Source organism: Patella vulgata, chromosome 7 (genome assembly GCF_932274485.2).
Source record: "Patella vulgata chromosome 7, xgPatVulg1.2, whole genome shotgun sequence".
NCBI lineage: Eukaryota > Metazoa > Mollusca > Gastropoda > Patellidae > Patella > Patella vulgata.
Window position 1 is genome coordinate 47,475,725 of NC_065885.2, and position 26,731 is coordinate 47,502,455.

The following is a 26,731-nucleotide window of genomic DNA, read 5'->3' on the forward strand; positions in this document are numbered from 1 at the left end:
AGACACTGACTCACTAACCTGGAGGTTTCGGGATTGCTCCTGGTGTTAGCCGAAAAATTTCCTCAGAATTTTATGGCCTGGTTCCCCCTTGTCAGTAGTGCAGAAGGGAGGGCGTGACAAGGACAGTGTCTAGTCATTCAAATGTGTATAGTAAAACAGAGGTAGCATACTCTCATAGCACACTGTATGACATATGCCTGTCTTCATTAACCCAGTCAGTGCATAAAAATGGGACATTTCATTTCAAATCAAAGGATTCAATGATGATAATGTAAGTAACTTCATGGATGATTACCCAAATTTTGATACAGCATATGAGCATTATTATTATCTAATTAAAAATTTATAAAAATATCAGTCACTTACACAGCTTTTCAGAAGTGGGCTATAATAAGGCCATACAATAAAATAATATTATGGTTCTCAGGCATTCCTTACCAAAAATCTGATGCAGGAGAGAGGGGTTTTTTTTTTGTGTTTTTATTTTGTCAAAGGTATAAGCTAAATGACTTCTCATAAACATCACATTTTATGGTCCCACATTTAATGAGTTATCTCATCATGCTGTTTATGAGAATGTATGATTATGCTGTAACATTTATCAAGGTTATGTACTTCATAAATGGACCATTTCTGGATTTATTTAAAATTTATTATCGAGTTACTTCCTGTAACCGGGGTAAAACATTTTCGTGCAATAATTAATGAGAATGTTTTTATTTTTTGAAATAAAAACAGGTCATGCAGGATTATCTGAGAACCAGAATATTTTTTTTATATTGCCTAACAATAGATTTCTACCTCCATGATTTCATCCAATGCTGATTTTCTCTTAAGACCTGTTTTTGTTGCAGTTCTCTGTACTGGCACTTTAGATGGTAAAACTTTATCTGATATATCAGAGACTTTTTTAAATGCATTATCTGTCATCTTTGATCTGAAAAATCAAGACAGGATTAACAACAAAAACATGTAGCTCGTAATTAACTATGGTAAACGTGAAAAAGCTTATTCAATTATCCTTCATTGTGAACAACAATAAAACTCAATAACAAATAAAAGCTGTCCAGTAAACCACTTTTATCCAAAATCACATTTACTTGTGAAGTAAAAGGAATGCACACGCATATTTTAATGTGTTAGCAGTATAGATAAAGATAAAACTATCCTAAACTATAAACCAACCAGCAGCAAATTTTAACCGAAACAAATTAATCAAAATATCAAAACTGTGACGAAATTAAAACAAGTACAGAGAGAAAACAAAATTTTTCAAATCTAATTAAAATAAGTAAAGAGGTCAATTCTTGTTGGATTTGTCTTTTTAACATCAAAACTGTGACGAAATTAAAACAAGTACAGAGAGAAAACAAAATTTTTCAAATCTAATTAAAATAAGTAAAGAGGTCAATTCTTGTTGGATTTGTCTTTTTAACAGCAGATCTGTGTGTAATAAAACTGCCAAACTCAATTAATTTATTTGTGATCATCACCTTGCTATATTTGCTATAACAGACACATGACTGTATGAAAATTTTGATGCTGCATCAATATGTGAACTTGTGCCGAGCTGTTACTCGATTATTCAGGAATCACAAAAAAAAAGGGGCTGGCCCTTGTCCAATCCATAATATAAAAATGAAATGAAATGGGGTTTAATGTCCTACTGTTTTGTTCTGAACTAGGCCAATGAAGACGGGCATACAGTGTGCTATGAGGGAAATTTTGCCCGGACAGCAGCACTATGGCCTACTGTTATATTGAATTGCAAACATCAAGGGATCTTTTACGTGCACGCCAATGTGTACACGGGACCTTGGTTTTTTGTCACATCAGAAAGAATAGACATCTTTCCTAGTCAGGCCTTCCCTCCTGCATCACTGACAAGAGTGAATCACGCCCGAAAATCTGGAGCAATTTCCGAAGTGGGGGTATGACAATTGTTGACAAGTCCCAAAAACGAAGCATCAAATAGCGACGTGAGAGCGCATTGCTGGAGGCGCCGCAGCCGCCGGAAGCTTCCGGCGTGGAGTTTGGGGCCTGCCTAAGGGCCCCAAGAAATTTTTGAAACTTTGATATGATTTTTTGCATTTTAAGGAATCCAAAACCCTCCTAGCTGCTATCACGAAAGAAAAGTTGACCATGACTCATCACCACTCGTGTTATCCATGACGAGAACAATGCCAGTTATAATTATTATAAATGTAGATTGGGACGTAGATTAGTGGGACGAAATAACAATTTATTTATTTTTTTTTTTTTTGCAAAATAAAGTAGGGGGACTGAAGCCCCCGCAGCCCCCCCTGTTCCGCGGCCCCTGTATATTGATATTGTGATATTATCCCTTGTGTTACATGTATTAATATGATAATAATAAATAAAAATAACTGAAAATTTTAAAATTTTGCTTAGTCAGATATTATTATTTCAAATTATATTATCACCATTGGTGGGAAACGTAAGAACTGGTGAAATAGAGACGATTCTCGAGTCCCGGTGCCAAAATGCTCTAAAGTGATCGATGAGTATAATTGTAAGCATCTCTTACAAATAAAATTGAAATTTATATCATTCTATCAGGGATACAGATTCAAATTCAAATACCTTTATATGGTACCTGAAAATAACAATAGGCCTATTGCTCACGCAAAACATATATTTATAGAAAAATGGCAATCCTTGGATGAGATTTGACGCGTACATACTGAAAATATATTATGCAATACAGTGTGCAAATACTTTATAGACTAAAGTCACCAAAAATAAATTATGATCTTAGTAAATCATCTCAAATCTGGGCTAATCTATTATGTAAAGTTGTTGTATATACCGGTACCGGTAATTGTTTTTACAGTAGGCCTATCTGAGAAATAAAATTGTTACATGTCTTATTTATCACACATTTTTGGCAGATAAAATATTCCAGTTGGCGGAAAAGAAATATGAACATTTTTTATTTAGATAAAATTATCATCCATTTTGGCTGAAAAAAAATTGAAAGCCAGCGAGAGCACTTGCATTGAGTAGTCTAAGATACACACTAACTATTCAGCACCAATTGTATTAAGACTCTGCCTCTGCATACTTGTTCCATGTGTAATATAATCCAGAGGACTCATAACAGTCGACCGTCAGTTACTTTTCACATTCGAATTGTTGTATTTTAAAACAGGAAGATACAATCTGATATGCACGAATATTGAAAGGAACCAATATCTTTGGGTTATAAACAAACTTTTCAAGTTCCATTAACACTGGATAAAAATTGTGACCTCTAGACACATGATTTTCGTACAATCAGGGGCCATAATCTATGAAGCTACTGTCCGAAACATGCCAACTTCGAAAGGAACCAAGATCTTTGGGAGATAAACCAATATTTCACGTTTTTATCAAATTCGATAAAAACAGTGACCCGAGAGTGTCCACAAATTGTGGACGACAATATACGTCCACATGAAAATATGGGCGTATAAAAAGCCATTTTTCGTACAATCAGAGGCTATAACCCAGGATGTTATGGTCCGAAATGATTCAATATCGAAAGGAACCAAGATCTTTGGGATCACAATTTGAAAAATGTTCATTAAAAACTGTAGCTTATATCTCATTCAAAGGTTCTCTAGAAAGGACAGGGATGTAACTCAGGGATGCTGGTTATCTATTGGATTCATCCTCTCATGATCCAAGTATATAATTATATGAGATATCTTTGAAAATATATATTGTGTTAAGTTTTTTTATACCTCAAAATCTGCACACTAGTGAAATGACACTAAGTGTCCGTCGCACTTTCTTCGGTCTTACTACAGAATTGAAATTGAAAAAATGCTAGTAGATCGGTAAGATACAAATTCTATGATTGCTCACTACTCTGGAAAGATTGCTGTAACATTTTCTGTTACTGTGAAAAGCAAAACTCTCGTCAATCACATTTTTCAAGAGATGGATAGAGAACAAGCTTAAAAAAAGCGATTTTTCATACAATCAGGGGCCATAATCCAGGAAGTTATGGTCTGAAATGTGCAACTGAGAGTGAGATATTTGGGATATAAAGATATATTTTAAGTTTCATCAAAATCAGATAAAAATTTTGACTTCTAGATTGTCCACAACCTTGGTATTACATACTTTTACACTAATTGCGTACAAGGAGTGGTCATTTTGTCAGGCAGTATTTCCTGAATTTTGAATTCAACCGTGGCTAAATTGGTAAGATGCTGGCTCGCTAGCCTGGAGGTCGGGTGTTTGATCCTTGCATTGGCCGAGAAAGTTCATCCCGATTTTCCGGCGTGGTTTCCCCTTGTCAGTGATGCAGGACGGAGGGCCCGACAAGGACAGCTGTCTAGTTGTTCAGATGGGACGAAAAACCGAGGTCCCATGTACACATTGGCGTGCAGGTAAAAGATCCCTTGGCAGTTGGAATTCGATATAAGAGTAGGCCGTAGCGCAAAATTTCCCTCATAGCAGAACAGTAGGACGTTAAACCCCATTTCATTTCATTTCAACCGTCATTAGGGTGTAACGGTGATACATTTAAACTTTTTTTAAAATCGGATAAAAATTGTGACCTTTAGAGGGTCAAGAAGCTAAAAACGTGATTTTTCGTACAATCTAGAGGGTCCAGAAGCTAACAACGTGATTTTTGTACAATTAGGGGCCATAATCCATAAGTTATGGTCCGATACATGCCAATATCGAAAGGGGCCATAATTCAGGAAGTTACAATCTGATATGAGCAAATATCGAAAAGAACCAAGATCTTTGGGTTATAAACATGTATTTCAAGTTTTATCAAAATCAAATTAAAATTGTGACCTCCACAGAGTCCAGGACCTTGATATACCATATTTTAACACTATTCATGTACAAGCGGTGACCATTTTGTCCGGCACTTTTGGTCCGATTTTCACAAAATTCGAACTCAACCTTCATTACGGTGTAACGGTGATAAACTAAAACGTTTTTTTTTTTAAATCAGATAAAAAGTGTGACCTCTGGAGGGACCACAAGTCAAAAACACGATTTTTCGTACAATCAGGGGCCATAATTCAGGAAGTTACGATCCAATATGCGCAAATATCGAAAGGAACCAAATCTTTGGGTTATAAACATGCATTTCAAGTATCATCAAAATTGGATCAAAATTGTGATCTCTAGAGTGTCCACAAGCTAAAAACGTGATTTTTCGTACAATCAGGGGCCATAATCCATAAAGTTACGGTTCGATACATGCCAATATCGAAAGGAACCAAGATCTTAGGGAGATAAACCTATATTTCACGTTTCGTTGAAATCGGATACAAATTGTGACCTGTAGAGTGTCCACAAACAAATTGTGGATGGACGGACGGGGCGACGGCATAATATGTCCACATGAAAATGTGGGCGAATACAAATAGACCAATTTTGTGAGTATAACTAGTAGTATTGGCTTTCAGACCTATTGAAGCTTTAATGACTTGAACTGTAAATATAAATTGACTTACGTGCTGGAAATTTCTGACTTTTTTATACTTTGTGGCATTAAAAACACAACTGAAAATAAATTTGTAGAAGCAGATTTAATCATCAAGGAACATATTTTCAGAAAGTGCTCATCAGAACAAGAGACACAGATATGGGGTTTAACATAGCAGCTTTCATGGTATGGAGGCGACATGACGTCATTTTGGTGAAGCCATCAACGCCATATTGGTTAACCCCCAAACAGCTATATACCGGACTACTCTAGGTGTACGTCTAATGTGAAAAAAAGAAGAAATGTTATATGTTTTTGCTAGTCAACAAAATAAAAGGTCCAAAATCACATGGCTCTTTGGTGTGAAGAAATTCTGCATTGTGGGATTGTTTTAGGTTTATTGATTTAATTAATTTTTCGGGAACTGTTATCTTTAAATTGACTTATGGATAAACAAAAAAAACCCCAAAAAATTAAAATTAGTGTAATAAATAGTTTCTAGCGGCACTCTAAAACTATAGTCACACTGCTGTAGGAGCGATCATTTTTTCATGCCTCATCAGTATTTGCTTTATCAATTTTTCGGGACGTAAATTTCTGTGAATGCAACTGATTGAGCTTAGATGGACATGGAGTTGAATTTATTTTGCGAAACCAAAGGTCGGTGCAATCAAGTACTGAATTAGCACTCACGAGAAAAGAGATCCGAAGAAATTGCAACTTTGGACTACCGACATTACCAGCCGCGGCCCTGAGAAGTCAAATTGGGAATTTTATCATCCGTTTCATTTCTGTCTCCTCTCCCGAAAAAAATGAGAATTTAGGTGGTCACATCATAGTGTGATTTCGGTTCCAAAACCACAAAAGTAATGCCATATTTTGAATATTTTTTAGTTGCTGCACTAACGGACCGGAATGACAGGAAAACTCCCTCGTAGCCGTCTAAATTTCTCATAGTCTGGAAGCCTTGCTTCGTGCCTTCGGTGAATTTGTTCGGTTATTTCATTTCTGCACCCTCTGAAGCTTACCGGGCTGAACACCTAGGTCTAGATTCCAGAAATATTTGCAAATCATATATTTTTATACAGGAAAACATTACACAGAATCATTGCAACACAACATGAAGACTAAAAGTTGGCAGATACAAAACTTCTTCTATTGACAGGACATTAATTGACGTAGTTTGATGAAATAATAATGTTTTATTTGGGGTTTTTTATAAGTCAAATTTAATAATTGATTTCGATTTGTGTTACATCCATAAAGCTTTGTCTTGTTTATATTTCATTTGAACCGAAGTCATGACATTTTAATATGTATCTAATATATATTTTAATCCTGGCAGTATCGATGCGTGATTTGCATTTTTAGGAAGATATCAAATTTCTCACGGCTGAATCCACCCCAATATGTAGGCCTACTGTATTCAGAATAATTATTTGACATTTAATTAAGACAACAAAATCGAAATACAAACGCTTGATAATATCTTGGCTTGAATTCAGTCGGATTAAAAACTGGTCCATCAATTTGGTTCACGGCAAATAAAGATAGCGACTACCTTGTTATAGGGTGTCGCATAGATTGGTGAAATTGAGTCTTTTTTGGACAGGTATTCGTATTAAAGATTCCATGTTAACAATATTATAGTTTGCAGAGGATTAATGTAGCACAAGAATCACACAAGGTCTTTAATTGAAATAAATGCAATATTCTATAATCCGTTGTACTCTGCTTGAGATGATATTTTCAATTCTATAACTCTATGGAAATTAGGGCCTACATGATTTATTATAATTTAAATAATTTATTATTTATATCTGTAAGTGTGTTGCTTTCACTTAAAACAAATTTCCTCTGGGATAATATTATCTGATTCCTGTTTTAAATAAAAAGTTTTATTCACTGCACACAACCAATTAATTTTAATGTTTTGGGTTAACTAATATGGTGTCACTGGCTTCAATTGTCACAACGGTAAAACAATGTCATGCCCTCTCCAGTTCATTAAAGCTTCTTGGGTGTAACATACTCAACACAAACTTGCCCATAGGGCTATTTTGTAGTGGGAGAAAACTGGAAAACACGGACAAAACCCATGAGGTTGGACAGATAAGCCTACTCCTTGTCACAAACAAGCTGGGAATCGAAACCACATCAGTTGACTTAATGACAGGCCTATAGATGATCTACAGCGCATAGTCTATCATTTGGTTGGCTAAATTGACACTGCAAGTAATTACCCAAATTGTGATTTAATAAAAATAAATTGTGACAGCTAGTGACATTGTTTTAGTATTTGAATTCAGATATGAACATGTGTCACATTACACTTCCTGCTCAGGTCTGTCTTGTTCATTGTACATGAAATACTTAATAAATGAGATTATATTCTGGAAGTATCCACTAGTTTGTTACAAACTTGACTTAATGAAATAACATTATTTCATTGATAAATGGGTGCTCATAAAATTATTACATCTTTTTGGTGAACCTAAAAATCTATAATAATGATCATGGAAATTATACAAAAAGTTGGATGAATGCAAATCTTGTTTTGTTTTTTTTTACGTTTCTGCATCCTAATGATCATACCACACCTTTTTCATCTTCATCTTGTCTATTTAAATCTGTAAATTCTGTTTCAGTTTTACGTTTTTCGTTCAGTGCTGCTTTTTCTATCTGTTTCTGTATGAATTTAGACGTTCTCTCTTCATCATCTAAATCTATTTTTTCTTTGGCTTTAATCGCTTCTTGTTTTTTTATTGTTTCCGGGTCGCGATCGATATAGGAAATAAACCAACCTTTCTCTGTTAGATCAACTACACATTTACCTTAAAAATAGATTAATATCAATAACAATCAAGATTAATAGCCAGCGGTTGGCAGGCAAGATATGACCACATATTGCAAGAGATGGACGGGGAACAGGGAAAACCGATAGGACTCTCATTGTCTCAATGTTTCACATCGAATGTGAAAAATTAGTCAAAATACTTTAGTATGTCATACACATGCTGGCAAAGGCTCAGTTTAAAAAATAGTGTCCTTATTGGTCAAGGCTATTGCATTGTTTTAGGGAACCAGCCCAAATTGGGGACAATGAACAGTGATCAAAATATGCATTGTTTAAACATGCATTATGCAAGAGCAAAATCTGCTTATTACATGTCTTTCTTTAGGCCTGAAATGTTATCTAAATTATCAATTAGACATTAATTAACTTATCCAGACCATAATAAACTCTCGATGTCAAGGCTAGCCTTCGATGTTGGCTGGATTAGATTCCTATATGCCGCTAACGGCTATTGATAATTAAATCAATAAAAGCGGATAATTGAGACTATGCTGTTTATATTAATGATTTTAGTCAATCAGGGTCATAATCCAGGTATTTACGGTCAGATATGCTCGAAAATCGATAAGAACCAAGACCATAGCGTTATATTCATACATTTCAAGTTTGATCAAATATGGATAAAAATTGTGACTTCTAAAGGGTCCACAACCTTGGTATTACATACTTTTACACTATTTGCGAACGTGGAGCGGTCAATTTGCCCAGCAATTTCGGTCAGATTTTTACGAAATTTGAATTCAAACTTCATTGAGGTGTATCGATGATATATTGATACGGTTTTTAAAATTGAATACAAATTGTGACTTCTAGAGCTTCCACAAGTAAAAAACATGATTTTTCAAACAATCAGGGGCCATAATCAAAATGTTATGTTAAACATGGCCAACTGAGGCAGATGTGTCGAGGACGAGAGTTAATCTCCTTCAGTTTTAGCAGTGTTTTATTTTAGATGATCTACCAAGATTTTTTTATCTAAACTGAGTATGTACTAAGTAACTTTTAAAGTGTTAATTATGACTAAAATATGCAAAAAGAGAGATATTTCGTTGAAATATATCATCGTCTGTAGTATTTAGGAATACAGTTCACCCGAGTTCACTCAAGCATTTTTACACATGGTTAGATTGGTGTACAAAATACAAATACCGAAATCAAGACTGGTAAATCGATCCAGAAGAGAGATGGCCTCAAATTCGAATTCAAATGAAAATGATTCAATTAGTATAAATGATCTTCTTGATAATGTTCTAAAAGATGATGGGTCGTTAGCAGTCCATGCGAAAGCCGTCGGACCGCCGGTCATTACCGATAAAATAGCTCTCGGTCCGGTATTTTCATCATGAATACCGGCCCAGTTGTCCGGAAAGATTCTGGACCCGGTTTACTGACTGCTGGTTGTATTAAATCATCGCCGTATTGGCACTGACTGACGGCACTTCGTGCACGGACTGTTGAATTCTCGTTTAATTTATTGTGTTAATTTCACTATTGTTTAAAATGTAAACAAAATCTTATCTCGAGTACGTACAGTGTAGCAGTCGCTACCGTGTGCAACGATAGTCGCGGGACACGATAGGCCTCGGTGTAATTTTACATGCAAAATTAACGGTTATATTTGTCATAAACAATCGATGTCAAAACGATATACTGCCACGATGTTATGAATGTTGAATATTTTCGTTAATAATACGGACGCGTTAGGTAAAGTTGTATAGTAAGAACACGCGTGTTCACATATTCTGCACGATATATGCGGTTACATTTCCAACCAGTCATGTAAAGCTGCATGTCTACTACATTTTGAATGTCTACTACATTAAGACTATACATGTTTAGAGTGCATAGTTAAGAATTACTCTCGAATCACGGCAAAGATAGACTTTAAAATTGCAAACTATAACTGTATTTAGGTTACCGGTCTTCCAAATAGAAATAAGACAAATAGAACTTGCAACGGGAGTCGAAAGCGATTTCAAATCAGACATAAGAAGCTCATACTAACCGCAAAAATGAAATGAACGCGACACAAGTCTCCGATGTCAGAGAATATTAGTAAAGTATAACCGCTATCAAATCCACACGAAAATCCAAGGCATTCATTTTATTTTAGAAAAGAATAACTGTAGGCTCGATAGAAGAGCCTATTCTACATGAACCCCAAATCAATGGTAACTGTCAACTTGTCTGTTGTCATGCTCGTGCAGATTTGTTTGAATAACAGAAATGTCCCGTGAATCAAAGATCAAAGAATAAAATCGCACGTAGCCACTCTTTGTTGTTTTTATGCGAATTCAATTTATCTAAAAGGGGCTCCGGCGCTATTTAAGGAATTATTTTTGACCCAATACTAACCATCGCCAATTTTTTAATCATGGGATAAAGTCAATTAACAAACAATACAGGTCTACTTTATTACAAAAACATTGGTGAACTTACCATTTTGTCTAAAATCATAACGCTAATCAACAAACAATACTATTGTTCTTTATTACAAAAACATCGGTGAACTATATTGTTTTTGTACATATTGTATTTATTTATTTGTTTGTACTATATGTTATACCTGATGAGTCTTTGGCTGAAAGGAATAAAGAATTGGAACTCGAACTAATCGCTGTCGGGATGGCGAACCAAGCTAGTTGATTATTAGGTAAATAAAACAATATAAACAACCAATGAGTAAAACTGATCTATTCTAATCAATTAAATAATATACAAGTCAAGTACCGGTATTACCTTAACCGTGGACGGGTTAACGGACACTCAACTTACAAATATTAAATCATCGCCGTATTGGCACTGACTGACGGCACTTCGTGCACGGACTGTTGAATTCTCGTTTAATTTATTGTGTTAATTTCACTATTGTTTAAAATGTAAACAAAATATTATCTCGAGTACGTAATACCGTATATCGAGCTAGTCTAGTAAGTAGTAGGCTAGGTTAATCCAGACTAAAACGAAAGTCCTTTTATTGTATTAATAACATTGGCTTCTGGTAGACTCGATTGTCATCTAAGGGATTATATTTTCTTTGCGCGGTCTATTTATTGTTATCATTAACACAAAATGACAATTAAGGAAGTGTGCGAAAAAGTCTTTATACAATAGATAATCTTTGTAATAAAGTAAAGTATTTTCCCCCTTATATATACTGTTTGTTGTTTTTCGAGTTTTAGGCCATTATTACTTATTTTATGCATATTTTTGGTATGAACTTTTTTGGACCAGTAAAATCTCATTCGGTCCAGTAATAGTTGGAATAATACCTGCCCAAATGTCCAGTAAAAAAAATATCATTTCGCATAGACTGGTCGTTAGGTCATTTATTGGTGAATTGTTATAAACATGTGTGATTAGAAACAGAACCTGCATTGTCTTAAATTTATCGGATATATTGAAATAAAAACTGGTTCAAATAAATATAGACCACAACTTAAAAAATATTAATCAAGTTAGTCCTACATTTATAAACTGATTATTTTATCCTACGCCTAATTAATATTATTGGCCAATTTTTCTGGGCATACACCGAATAGGATAACAGTCCCGAAACTCAATAATAGATTGCTAATGTGGACTTCAAAAACATTCGTCTTATATAGCGCTTTGACTTATATATATGGATGGAGGTTGGAAAAACAGTAAAATATGACGATTCGACTTATACTTCACATAAACTTATACCTTGTAAAATACGGTAAATAATGAATTATTAAATGTCGATTGGACAAAGAATGTCGAAGGAATGCCTAAAAAAAACATTTCTGGATAGCCTGGAACAGGGTCAAATTTTTGGTATTTGAAAATGTCATAATTTCAAATTTCCACTTCAACGTTTTTCGTGCCAACAAAGTTGTTTACAAGTGAAAAATTTGCATTGTCGGCTTGGAAATAATCGAAATAGGCTGTCGTTTCGTGAATTCATCTCCTATTTTCGAAATTGTAACATTTCTGGATAGCCTGGCTTCGGGTCGAATTTTTGGTACATGAAAATTTCAATTTTCCACTTTGAAGTTTTTTGTCCTGACAAAGTTGTTTACAGGGCATTTTTTCCTTTAAATTTTCAAAAACTTTGAAATCAGGTCTAATATTGATGGCAACCATTTAAGTAGGTCATTTGGTGCCTATTTTTAAAGTTTTATCAAAATCGGTTGGTAACCAAAGATTCTTAGCAACTTTTAAAATGTTAAAACTCAGAAATTTTGCCCGGTTGAAATGTTTTCTGTTATAACTTAGTTCATAATTCTTTTGTGCTTAAGATTACTTATACTTATGTTGATTTTCCAACACAGGTCCTGTTAGGTCCTCTTCGTCGGACTCCTCACTGTTTAACTGAATTCTGCTATTTGTATGACTGCCGGTTTAGGTCTTAATTTCAGCATTATAATCATATAACGTATCTTGTGTACTCCAATATTTGTCCAGTCTATTTTTAATGGAGTTCAATGACTTAGCACACACAACTTCTTCTGGAAGACTATTCCACAGGTTTGCTGATCTCACACTGAAACTGTACTTCCTGATATTCGATTTCGTTCTCTGTACAAGTAGTTTCTTTGAGTTCCCCCTTCCTTGATCTCTGTTTAAATGGTCTTTACGCAATTTGATAAAATTAGAAGTATGAGGGTCATATTTGCCACTTAGAATCTTATATATTTCGATCATATCTTCTCGATGTAGCTTTAATCTTCTTAGTCGTTCTTCATATGTGAGATTTGACAATCCTGGGATCTGTTTTGTTGCCCTCCTCTGAACTCCCTCTATCATATCTATATGTTTACACTTATATGGGAACCATACAGAACTGGCATAGTCAAGGTGAGTCCTTACTAGGGTCTTGTAGAGAGGTATGAATGACTTTTCATCTAAATGTTGAAATATTCTTCTTCATAGTGCGAACATCGAGTTAGCTTTTTTCACCTTTATGCTAATGTGTCTATCGAAGCTCAGCTGGTCATCTATGGTCACTCCTATATCCTTCTCGTCTCGTATGTTGTCTAGTGTGCGACCTAGTAGTTCATATCTGAAATCTGGTTCCGGATCTTTCTTACCAATATGCATGTGTTTGCACTTCTCCGGATGAAATCGCAAGAGCCAGGTATTACTCCAGTCCGTTAGTTTCTGCAAATGTCTTTATCCTTTCTTTCCTGTATGATGTGAAATCAAACATGATCGGTCCTAATACTGAGCCCTAAAATCAATAACATCTGATGGGAAGTGATGCCTGGTTGTTATGACTTAGCCATTTTTTGGCCGATTTAATCTGTGGCATCTATGAGGAAATTTTGCCCGGTTGAAGTGTTTCTCGTTATAACTCAGTGACATTTTAGTCGATCTTAGCAATTTATTTTTCTTTTTCACATTCTTGACAAAATCCATGACCTGTGACCATGAATATGAAAGCTTTCATATCTGCCTAGCAGATCTAGTTATTATTATTATTATTATTATTAGGACAATTAAATGTGTGCTTTTCAGTAAATTTGTGCAACTTTGTACAACCTTAAGTACTTTTTCCACAAAAGTGTTGTGTAGTGTTGAAAATTTCAAGCTGAAAACATGTTGATGTTTACATTATATTTTGGGGGTCTTTTTACGTGAGGCAATTACAAATAGTACATTTATTAAATGTGGATATGAAACAAAAACAATACGGTACCTTCTCTACCAAGCCATTTTACAAAATCTGTCAATGTTACCCACTGTGTGGAATTCATGCGGACATGATTTCGGTTAGAAATATATTCTTGATAGACAATATTAGCATGAATACGCTTAGTACCACATCTTCTTCTCAGTACTTCTAAAAATTCTTCTGCAAAATCGCTGAAAACATAAGTATAGAACATTTTCATAAATATGCCTACCACTTGCTGGTAAACAATTTCAGGGTTATAATTTCTGAAACTTTTCATTAACCTGAAAAAATGTCCCATTTTGTACTGGATAATGACAAGCCTTGGTTGCCAGGATTAGTAACAAGCGGTTACCAAGCAAGATACACCCACATTTTGAAATAGATGGACGGGGAATTGGAAAATAGAGCTCATCCTCTCATTCAATCTGATTAAAACACAGATCCTATTTCTTTCGTTTTTTATAGTTCAAAATTTCGTTTTACTTGTCTTCACAACACTGCATGTAGGATCTGGAAGAGTTGTTATATAACAGGCGTTCTGGTTGATGTGAGGAATTAGCAAATGAAATGGTCTGTTACGGCGAGTTCTTGGAGTGCTCTGCATGGAACTGTGGGTAAACCACTATAAACATCAACGCTGATTCATTAATCAATGTTTTATGTCAGAGGGTCAAAAGTCGCTTGTATGACCACTGACACGACCTCCCATTACAACTGGTCAGATCTTCATGTATGTAGGCCATCAAAAGTACAAAAAAACAAAACGTAATATAGATCTGCATTTTAATCAGATTGCCTCTCATTGTTCACATCAAATTAGGAATAAATCTGTCAAAAACTGTAGCCTCTTTCGCAGAAACAAGGTTTGTCCTCTCATGACCCTGATGCTACACACAAAATTTGAAATAAATCTGTTAAAAACTGTAGCCTTTATCGCATTCAGAACATTTTTGGCAAAGTGGGGTAACTCCAGAACAAAGGGTTGGGGAACGTTGAATATTGATATGGTTCATTTTCACATGAACTCAATGCTTTACACCAAATCTAAAAAAAGATTGGGTAAAAATTGTGGCCACCAAAACACATTCACAAAGTTTTCATGTAAGGGCCCATAAGTAGGGTGACCCACCATAAATAAATATCTCCATATATCTCGACAATTTCGCCACAATATTTATATATATGCCAAGCCTCAAATCAGTTTCACACAATTATAGTCACTAAATAAACGATCATGTTGTACTTAATAAGCTATGACCATTAATCATCTATAAATAATAGACTGAAAACTGGTTCCATGTGTCGTCCATAACATCCAGACACTTTTGAGTGAAAGATAGGTTACGTGCCCTTGTTTTGAAATTAGTCTCGCTGAACCAGTCTATCGACCATTCTAGGGCTGATTGACAGGTCGGGATAATCAAGACTACTTTTTTACGAAACATAACAGAAAGCTAGAACAAGAAATTGAAGTTAGAAATGAGCACGTTAGCTAGCTCAACAATTGTTTTAAGAAGCTTGTAAAAGTAAAATGAAACTACTGCTAGTATCATGTTCCTGTCTAACCCAAGTGTTTCTGAGATATTATTTGTACTAAACCAAAAGATGCCGCTCTTAACGGTACAGTTAATGATAAAGCGATTTAAAAAATGAAACGAACGTAATTTCTAAATCTGCTGTAATAACCAAGAAGCTTAATTTTACTGCTATTCAAAATCGTCAACAATAATTTTTTTACGGCTGTAATAGTTGATAGATTTGTAGAGAATTGCACGTGCCATGGCTATTTATAGTATCATACTGTCAGAAAGTTGGCCTCGACACGGCGAATGTGCACGCTTCAGTGATAGTCTCGAACTATCAGCGGTTGACTGTATTTCTGTAGGTGCGTGGGTCACCCTAGCATAAGTCTAGACAAAAGGTCGCAGAACACTGATAATCGATAAGGTTCGTTGTCTCATGTATGACCCCCAATGCCTCTACCCAAATTTGAAAAAATCTGTTAAAAAATATAGTCTTGATAAGGTTTTCGGAAAAGGGGAATTACTCTGGATCAGAAGGTCTGATGCACACCAAAATCAAAGTGATATGTTAAGTTCCATCATAATCGGACAAAAAATGTGCACTTTGTACACATTTTACATTTTGTGTAAAAGGCAGGGAGCATATAACTCCAACACAAAAGGTCTGATGTACACAAAAATCAAACTGATTAAAAAACACATCCAAATTGGAAAAAAAATGTGACCCCTAATAAGGGTCCACAACATAATGTATTATGGTCTGAGATGCGGCAATATTGGAAGGAGACAAAATCTTTTAGATATAAACATACAATATCGAAAAGAACCAAGATCTTTGGGATATAAACATGTATTTTAAGTTTCGTCAAATTTGGGTAAAATTTATGATCTGTAATGTGTCCACAAGCAAATGTAAATGGACAGACAAATGAACGGACAGGGTCGACGGCATAATACATCCACACGAGAATGTAGGCGAATAAATACAAAAAGATGACAGACACTCATTTTTTTCTGACTGTAACTTTGGGAAGGATAAAGAATAAGCTTATACTAGATTTCAATAACAATAAGTTCATCTTGATTTAATTCAATATTAACAATTACAATACAACATCTTAGGGTATAACATGCATGTGGTCATTGGATTTAAAAATGAATATTAAAAGAATGTCTTTTTAGACTTACTTTGAAAAAGAATCAATATATTCGTCTGGATTTTCGGCAAACAACAACAACTGTCGCTGATGAGACTCTGATGTCATATGACATTTAAAACCATTCTATGAAAAAGACAAGAATAAGCCAAACTATACCAGAGTACAGGTGACGTCACAGGTAGATCAGACAAGTTTCAATTTATGTTAGCTGTGACCATCCCACAGTGAACCACTGCATACACATCAATAACCTAGCTTGATTATCCAGATAGTTCCCATATGTTTATCTATTTTAAACCACATAGTCATAAGAATTGTGATTTTTGAGTCTTTGCAAAAATGTATTTTCATAACGGCAAGTCTTAAGCAGGCATTCTGTTCACACATTACCTGGTACTGAAGCTGTGACTGAAGAAACAGAATGTGTCCAGTTCACATTAATATATCTGACATCATAACAATTTGAGAGATTTTGTATACCATCTATAAACATACTTCAATACCTCTGTACCGGTATGTCAAATCAGAAACCAAAAATTACCTTTCATCAGCAAAGATGGCCAGAGCACAAGAATCCTTTTAACTTAAAGAATTTTAACATAAGATTAATAATTAATTTACCTCATCTCTACACTGTTTTTGACACATCTCACAATACCATCGTAACTTCTGTAAACCCTTGGATTTAATACGATTTGCAATAGCCTTTGGAGTTAAGAATCCACCCTTTTCTTTTCCCATTTTATTGATATGTATTACTTATGTTGACATCTGCAAAGAGAAATGAAATGAAATGGGGTTTAACGTCCTACTGTTCTGCTCTGACTGGGCTAAAGAAGACGGGCATATGCCATACAATGTGCTATGAGGGAAATTTTGCCCGAACAGCAACCTACTCTTATATATAATTCCAACTGCCGGGGGATATTTTACGTGCACTCCAATGTGTACATGGGCCCTGTAGGTTAGCAAGTCAACATCTTAATTACTGAGCCACTGTGTTTCTCCATGTGCAAATAGAAGCATAATCAAAATACGTGTATGCATACAAAATAAAGTTACTTTTAGTCCCAGGGTAATTTTAGCCAGTCAGAAAATGTGACCCATGAAATATGTCTGAAATTATGTTCTATTTGTTATTTTATGTCACTTGCAGTCTGTATTTATAAATAGAGGACATAATCAACCTAGAAGGATCATAGATCTGATATCATCTATACTGACTGACCAGTGCATCGGCTATAATATAACCGTGTGTCTTTTCACCGCTGATGACTGACGATTGTTCTCAAAATACAAGATATTATAACACAATTTAGAATAGGGACTAGTAACCATTGAAATCTAAATATGGGTTAACGCCCAAATTTAAATAACTCAGCCATACATGAAGAAATGAAATTTAGGTAAGCCTTGCCCAATTATAATCAAAGTTTTTCAAAATTTCCAATTTTGTTTCATCTGCTTACCTAAAATTCTTATAATGTAAGCCACCATGACACCAGCCAGGTGAAATCTCGCCAAATATTGTGACGCGTTAACCCCGCCCATGGTTTCCCTCATAAGACTGTGCCACTACGCTCGGTAATTACTATCAGAGAATATAGGATCATAACAAATGTTATAGATTTGCCAAATCCAGTTGGCAAGACGCCCATTACATCAGACTTCTAAAAACAGAGTCAATAATTAACTTTTGTTCACGTTTGAGCGAGAAATTAATACCCATCCTTCGCAACACACAGTCTATTATTGTTTTGGGCATTTTTTCCAACGCTAAAGTCATTAGCATATAATTATGGACATGAAGGCCATATATGGAAAGTGACGTATGATCACGTGAGATGGAGTGCGCATACTATTTCAGACTTGTGGACATTTTAATTTGGATAGCAGAGAAATTTTGCGCAAAGTTGGGTTTCGTCAAATCATGTAATTATGCGGTAATGCTACACCTTTATTTCAATGGGAATTGGTTTATTATATGTTAAGCTATGTACAATACAGTTTGGGGTCAGTTTATGTGTAATTAAGGGAGTTATAGGCCAGTAAACTTTTTTGTAGTGATTTGACTAAAAAACTTGCGCATTGGAACTCTGTAGGACGAGCCACTACTGTGGCTGGAGTAAGACGGAAGACATCAGCAGTGGAACCATTTCTACGTTCACTGAAACTGATACACGATCGTTTAGCAGTTAAAAATTGCCCAGAAAAATTGACTGGGGTCGATTTTATTTTCAAAAAGTATTCAATAGATGTCCAGGACGGTTGCTGAACATATGGGGCGAGTGTAATGAGCCCTACGTTCAGAGCTGAACGAATCCATGACTACTCGGACCAAAGACCACTTGGACCAGGACCAGTCGGACCAACTGATAGACCACTCGGACCAACTGATAGACCACTCGGACCAACTGATAGACCACTCGGACCAAACAAAAAGACTACCCGGACCATAGAAAAAGACTACTCGGACCAAACAAAAAGACCACTCGGACCAATAATAAAGTGTTGTTTTAATAAATTGATAATTGTGTTTGTTTTAATATTGTTGTAGGGGGTAAAATTATCTATAAAACGACCACACAAGGGTTCAGTTTCACAACAGTTTATTTAATATTCATTAAAAAAAACCCCCTGAAAGTATATAATTTCAATATAAGTTATACAATCAACATATAAAATCAATGCGTTCATTTCATTAAAATAACATATTACATGTTAATATTAAAACACACGATTGATGAAAATAACAATCGAATCGACAAGAAACTCTAAATATAAAAATGATACCAAGGTTAAATGAAACATACAACCTTACTCTACCAAATTCTATCTAATAGTGACCAAGGTGATTTCTACATTTACGGGAGCGGTTCGTTGCTCGCGCAAAATTTTAAGAAAACCCAGTAAAAATAATCAAAATATTGACAAGTTTATTGCCGAAACTAACCCAACAATGTCAATAACATCATAAATTCGTCTGTCAAACTGAGATTCACCCAGCTGCACGCGGCATTTTCTCCTGAAATTTGATTGGCTAATAAAGTTACTCGCAACTTGTGTTACTAAAAATACACTTTAGACCTGAACGTCATGACTGGTTTTCCCACGAACACCAGTAACAAACACGTGATAATCGAGTCTAAAGTAAAGAATGTTTACATCCGGCATTTGGCATTCACGCTAAATGAACACGTTTCAAACTAATATTTATCGGTAGTGATTAATTTGTATGTATCTGTACTCACCCGTGTTTTAAACTTTTAAACTTTGAAGTCTTGCACTTTTAACTAATTTTAACCATATGGAACCTATTGGATGAACACTTTAATATGCAAAATATCTACGTGTCCAGCTATGTGGTTTTTACTGTGAGCACTTCGCTTTTCCACATACAGCCAGCGGATTTTTTTCCCCAAGGGTTTTTTTCTATCCGCTCTGATGACGCCAAACATCCGTCAGCTGGACCTCCTGTTTTAACATGTTTTTAAAGAGAGAAGATGACCCGCCCTCTCTTCATACAACAGCGAATTTATAAGTGTGTTTTAAGAAACTTCTGATATCCGAGGACTTTTTTATTTTGTGTTTTTAACAATTTTCAAGTGTAAATAATTTAATTAAATCAACCTGTCCATAATATTATATTTATTGTATTGGACGTTAAATCTGTAGTAAACAACAACAACAATGTTACTAGCTGCAATATTTGTGATAATTCTTATTAACAGCTACAACTGATAAATTCGAGGCTTTGAGCAAGTAAAATTAGGCTCAATTGCAAAATTTTCAACATATATCATCAGTTTGCATGGAAATAAGTATGTTACAAATAGTGAAGAGTGGAACACTGAAATCTTAATCTTATCTTACCGAACAGTTTTTTTTTTTTCTATTTATGAGTGAGGTTTCACCTTTATTTCACCTCTATTTCAATTGGTTTATTATATGTTAAGTTATGTAAAGTACAGTTTGGGGTCAGTGTTATTGGAAATTTAATGAAGTTATAGGCCAGTAACCTTTTTTGTAGTCAAATGACTACTGTGGCCGGAGCAAGACGGAAGACATCAATAGTGGAACTATTTCTACCGTGTTACATGCTTATCAAATTGATGAAGCATATCAAAGAAAAAAAATTAAATTGTTGATGTATGTGGAGATGGTCCGATTAGCAAAGATAAATACTGGTCCGAGTTGATTAATTAGTACTCGCCTTCCTTTGAATTACAGCATGTAATTTGCCGGTTGGAATTGGGTGGTCATGGGCTATTTTTCCACTGACAAATTCTTCAGGACATATGGTTTGTACATGTATAACAGTAGCACCACATTGATGTTTTGTTGTCCTGTCTCTCAGTTGAAGACTTCTTGACATATGTACATGTATCTATCCGTTTTCATCTACTAATTTATTTTTTCCTTTCTGCGACCCAGTATATAACACTGTAAACTCTGGTACAGTTGTACCTGAACTTGGTTCACACACCCTACATAATCTGGTGAAGCCAAGGTGGTGTAGTTATTCCTGAATTTAATGTTAATACATGTATATCAAAAAGGCTACCAGATGGATGCTCCATCCATACCACAGAATTAAAGGCAATATCCACAGCTCTTGAGTGGCTTATGTCATCCACGGAACGGAAGCAGATTCTTTTTCCACACAGGGTTTTTTCTATACGCACTGATGGCGCCAAACATCATTCAGCTGAACCTCCTGTTTTAAAGTGTTTTTGTTATGACAAAGGGAGAAGATGACCCGCTCCCTCTTCTCACGACAGCGATTTTATAAGTGTGCTTTAAATTGACTTTTTATTATACAAGGACTTTTTATTTTGTGTGTTAACCAATTTTAAGGAGACGTTTGATATATACACGGATGTTTGTATTGTATGTTTTTACCAATTTTCAACCAATTAAGTGTAAATAATTTAATTAAATCAACCTGTCCATAATATCATATCTAATGTATTGGACGTTAAATCTTTAATAAACAACAACAAACAACAACAATATTTGCTCAGATATATTCTTTTTCATTAAATTAAAAATGTTTGGCCGTTATGACCAAATTTTTGGGACGTTATAAACCAACTGTTTGACCGTTATAACTAAAGTAGGGCTGTTTTGACCAAACCTGTTTTTGGCCGTTATGGCATCGGGCCGTTATGACTACATCCCCGAGTGGTCTTACAATATAAATTAATTGGTCCGAGTGGTCTTTTGGTTTGGTCCGAGTAGTCTTTTAGGTTGGTCCGAGTGGTCCCTCTTTTGGTCCGACTGGTCTTTTTTGGGGGGTCCGAGCAGTCTTTGGTCCGTTCGAGTGGTCTGGATACCAGCTGAACTAACCCTAACCCGATTCTCCCATATTTTTACTACCGGTAGGCTACTTTTAGTACAGTATATGGTAATTTTATAACTTGTCTATATTATGCATTAATGTGCCTTATATATAGGTTTATATTGGCGCTAGGAGTAGGAATATGTTCAATATGTTGGCTAACTTCTTCTCGAATCCGGATGCTGGAATACGGATGAGAGATTCCGGGATAATGAAAACGGTAAGCTTACCCAAAAGAAATTAACTTTTAATATCGTCCTACTATAAGTAGATGAATTCGGTTGTTTTTTTTTTATTTTATCGCCAATCTTTCTTACCGGATGTTGTTGAATTATCTTTAGTTCAAGGGAGGGAAGTGCGCTAGTGGCGCAGTGGAAGTGCTCTCCTTTTTATTTTGAGTGAAAGGCGCGAATGAAGATGGCGACCGTTTGTGGAGTGAACGAATCGTTGTTGGAACAGTTTTGTGCAGTTACAGGTTTAAAACAGACCATTTCTTTCTTTTCATTTAGGTCTCTGAGACAAAAACTCTAATTGTATCAGTATCATCACCGAGAAATAGTATGAGTAATAGTGTTTATTGTACGTTTAGATGGTATACTAGCTCTTGACCGATCTGGAGAATATCTTGTCAGTGTTTATAGGCCAAGTTTATACCCACAATTCTAACCCTAACCCTTCAGAATAGTTTTAGCCACAATCCACCGTTGTTACAGCTTCAATTTGTACGTTTGACATGTAATTTATAAACCTAACCCTAACCCTGGTGAAAGATATTCTCCAGATGATACAAAGATCTAGTATTATTCACTAGCCATAGCTACGAGAACGAGTTAAAAACGTTGCGATAAAGCATTCTTTTAGGAACTGTACGTCTCTGAGTGGACGATGACCACTGATAGTTCCTATCGGGCTCTATAGGAGCTTTTACGGGTTTCCCTTTTGACGTCATTAGCGGTCATGCGCAGACCCTGGCCCGTATAGGCCTACTGAAACCCATAGGCCATTGTTGTGTGTTATTTTTATAAAATACCGTTACGGTTGTACATATTATATGTAAAATGGAACCGATATATGTGTAAGGTTTACCGAATAATGCCACAAACCGATATTTACAAAAACTTTGATATAGAAAAGATACGTCAGGTTTACCAGACCCGTAATGGCCGTATGCAATTGAGGAAAACAATAGTGGATCATACTGATCCGTGCTCATGGCCCGAACTAGAATTTGGTCAAGTTTATTATGTATTTTACGACCAAACAGATGTTATCTATTAATTCCAGGACTATTAATAGAAAAGATTTAAATGGTCTATCCTATTTACTGTAAAACATGAAATTATTGCGACATGAAATTATTGCGAGTTGGGGTGGTGAAACATAATTGCGACATGAAATTATTACGAATTTCTATAGTAGGGAAAAAATTATTGCGACATGAAATTATTGCGAATTTAAATAATTTTTTTAGTAAATTTGTCTATAAAATGTGGTAGATTGTTATTTTTGGGGTGACAGTTGGCTCTTCAAAACATCGGTTGATTGGTGATCATTAGTAACAGTAAATAAACAACTATTGAGGATTATAGCTTTGAGGTGACAGTCGGCTCTTTAAAACATCGGTTGATTGGTGATCATTAGTAACAGCAAATAGTGTAAACTTGTCATTTTGTACCAACCTTCGATACTACTGTCTACCATTGTGATGCATTCGATAATATTTATCCATTTTTGTGAATAAAATCTATGAATTAATTTTATTTTATCAAAAAAGCACATGAACAAAAAAACACTGCTAATTTTATCTCCTATTTACAGGGGGTGTAACTCTGTATGTAATATTATAGGAGGCACTAAAACGTCTATTTAACAATAAAGTGGCAATGGAAAAGAGATACTGGATGATCGTGACAAAACTCGGTACTTTTATTTTATTCATTCAGTATCAAATAATGATAAAATAGTTGTTTGATGCACAAAGTAAAACATAAGCCATTTTTATTAAATTTCATCTTGATGGAGTATGAATACCAGTAACAGAAAGCATAAAATTATGATCAAGTTGAAGCTGTGAATATTTTTTAAAACCCTTTTTTCCTGTTAATAGTAACCACATAAATCGTCTTGGCTCATTTTTTGGGACTCAGTGAAATTTTAATACAGTCAGTTTATCTCTACTGTTGCAACCAAGAATGAAGAACAATACATTTGTGTCCATTTTATCAATTTCTAATTCAGTATTTGGTTCAGAGATGAGAACCAGGGCTGTCAGTAATTTTTCACAGATGATTAGCAGCACTGCTAATCAAAAAGTCCAGTTTTGCCAAATTTGATTAGCAAATTTAAAAACTGATTAGCAGTTTTTCAGTTTCAACATAAAACACCTAAATAACAAGATTATTATAATTTTAATTTATAACAAATGATTAGATTTCATTAAAAATAAAACACACTTATATGGATATACTACTTCTGAATTTATTAACATGCTACGTTTCGATACACATACAGATATCGTTTTCAAGCAAATAATGATAATCAACAATAAATGTGGTACAATATATAGGTAACAAGTGGAAACCATTTAACAGAATAATCAATACTATCAACAACGCATTATCAAGATCAAAGAAGTTATGTAAATTAACATGATGAAAGAATAACACTAATAATACAAAAGGAAGAGATTAGAGGATAATTGACTACTAATAATACAAAAGGAAGAGATTAGAGGGTAATGACTACATGAAACCGTAACATCAAGACGCTAATTAACTATATGAAACCATAACTATAAGATGAGATGAAAGTCAGAGATAGAAACAATCATCACAAGTGAGACCTTAACTACAAGATGAAATAAAGGGGGGGGGGGTCATACACTTATGACCACAGACACTTCTCATCACTAACGCACACTGATTAAGAATTAATTATTGATTATTCTGTTAAATGGTTTCCACTTGTTACCTATATATTGTACCACATTTATTGTTGATTATCATTATTTGCTTGAAAACGATATCTGTATGTGTATCGAAACGTAGCATGTTAATAAATTCAGAAGTAGTATATCCATATAAGTGTGTTTTATTTTTAGTGAAATCTATTTCTATATGTCTTATAAGGATTATTATAAGGATTAGATTAGATTTCATTCTTAAGATTTTTTTAGAATTTTATTTTTTTAGAATTTTAGCACGGCTACAGGTAGCTGTGAACATTTCTAAATGTAGACTTTTGCTTAGGCCTTACATGTATGTCTGAAGCCAATTCTTGGCAGTGGCATCCGAAGTCCCACTCATTTTAATTCTTATTTCTTCGTTAGAAAACAATTTCGTCTGCTTTTTATCGTGTGTTACTATTTTTTTTCAGTCGGACGCACACAGTATTTTACGAATAATCTCGATTAACTAGACGCACGCGATATAAACAATAATATTTTACGGGAATTCTTACTTTGATTTCTCATTTTACAATACGTTTACACATATTTTTTTTATATATTTTATTTAAAAAGGCCACCAGAAGAATGTCACACATAAAAGCTCCTATAATTAATGAAACTTTATTTTAAAAAATATATCTTTGTATCCCAAAGAAATGTCCCTTTTGATATTTGCTCATTTGAGACCATAACTTTCTGGATTATGGCCCCTGATTGTACGAAAAATCGCATTTGTTTTACCTTGTTCTCTATCCATCTCTTGCAAAATGTGAGCGTATCTTGCTTAGCAAACGCTGGTTTGGCGTTTCCATGAATACCAAACCACAGTCTATAGACAAAAAATTTTCTGTAGTATATTGTTCATGCCAAATTTGATGAAAATCCATGCAGGCATAACTGAGAAAATTCAACTTTGTTGTCAGCAGTACCTTTTATTATCATGCTTTTGGGCCAAGTTTGGAACATAGAGTTGCTAAATACAATTGGTATATTTTTGGTGATTAATATGTAGTTTACCACCCCAAATAACAAAAAATGTCATATCTTATGAACAAATATTACCGTGCTAGCTTTAAAATGTACATTTTAGACTGCTCTTAATAGAACAAAATGAATTGTAACAAAGTTAATTCTTTTTCTTAATTTTCAAAGTCAATCCGATTCCAACAGAATAAGTTTCATTCAGACTTTTCTCCTTTTATTATATTTTGGTTGGGGTTTTCTATAACTAAAGCAAGGTTTTGACCAATTTCTTTTTTCTGTTTGATATTCTTGATAAAATCCATCAGAAAGTTGCGATGAATATGAAAGTTTCTTATCTGTTATCTGTACCATGTCCATGGTAGGTGAATTGTTGCTCCCTGACTTTTCAAATTCATGGTAAAAGTGAGGGCCAGAGAGATTACTCTTCTTTATATAATCGTGGTCTGAATAAACACACTGATCATCAAACTGAAATGAAATGGGGGTTTAACTTCCTACTCTTCTGCTCCGAACTGGGCTAATGAAGACAGGCATACACCATACAGTGTGCTATGAGGGAAATTTTGCCCGGACAGCGGCACTACGGCCTACTCTTATATCGAATTCTAACTGTCACAGGATTTTACGTGTACACGGGACCTCAGTTTTTCGTACCATCCGAACGACTAGACAGCTGTCTTTGTCAGGCCCTCCGTCCTGCATCACTGACAATGGGGAACCACGCCAGAATATCTGGATGAACTTTCTCGGCCAATGCAGGGATCGAACTCCTGACCTCCAGGTTAGCGAGCCAGCGTCTTACCCACTTAGCCAC

The 26,731-nt window shown here is 34.9% G+C and overlaps 2 protein-coding genes across 3 annotated transcripts in view; one reads left to right on the forward strand and one right to left on the reverse strand.

Moving 5' to 3' along the window:
• Positions 1 to 783: 783 nt before the first annotated feature.
• Positions 784 to 22,344, reverse strand: LOC126827951 (DNA/RNA-binding protein KIN17). The gene is made up of 7 exons (XM_050557533.1): positions 22,217 to 22,344; positions 17,267 to 17,416; positions 16,674 to 16,768; positions 13,984 to 14,150; positions 8,062 to 8,295; positions 5,490 to 5,538; positions 784 to 937 (listed from the first exon to the last, which is right to left on the reverse strand). The coding sequence occupies exons 2-7, from the start codon at positions 17,384 to 17,386 to the stop codon at positions 784 to 786; spliced, it is 819 nt and encodes a 272-aa protein (XP_050413490.1). The 5' UTR covers positions 17,387 to 17,416; positions 22,217 to 22,344.
• A 52-nt stretch (positions 22,345 to 22,396) lies between these two features.
• The window catches only part of LOC126828374 (UBX domain-containing protein 7), a 33,486-nt gene continuing 29,151 nt past the window's right edge, over positions 22,397 to 26,731 (forward strand). For both annotated transcript variants that reach the window (XM_050558149.1, XM_056102119.1), the window contains exon 1: positions 22,397 to 22,461. In XM_050558149.1, the coding sequence (XP_050414106.1) occupies positions 22,398 to 22,461 (64 nt within the window). In that variant the 5' untranslated portion in view covers position 22,397. The remainder of the gene's footprint in view (positions 22,462 to 26,731) is intronic.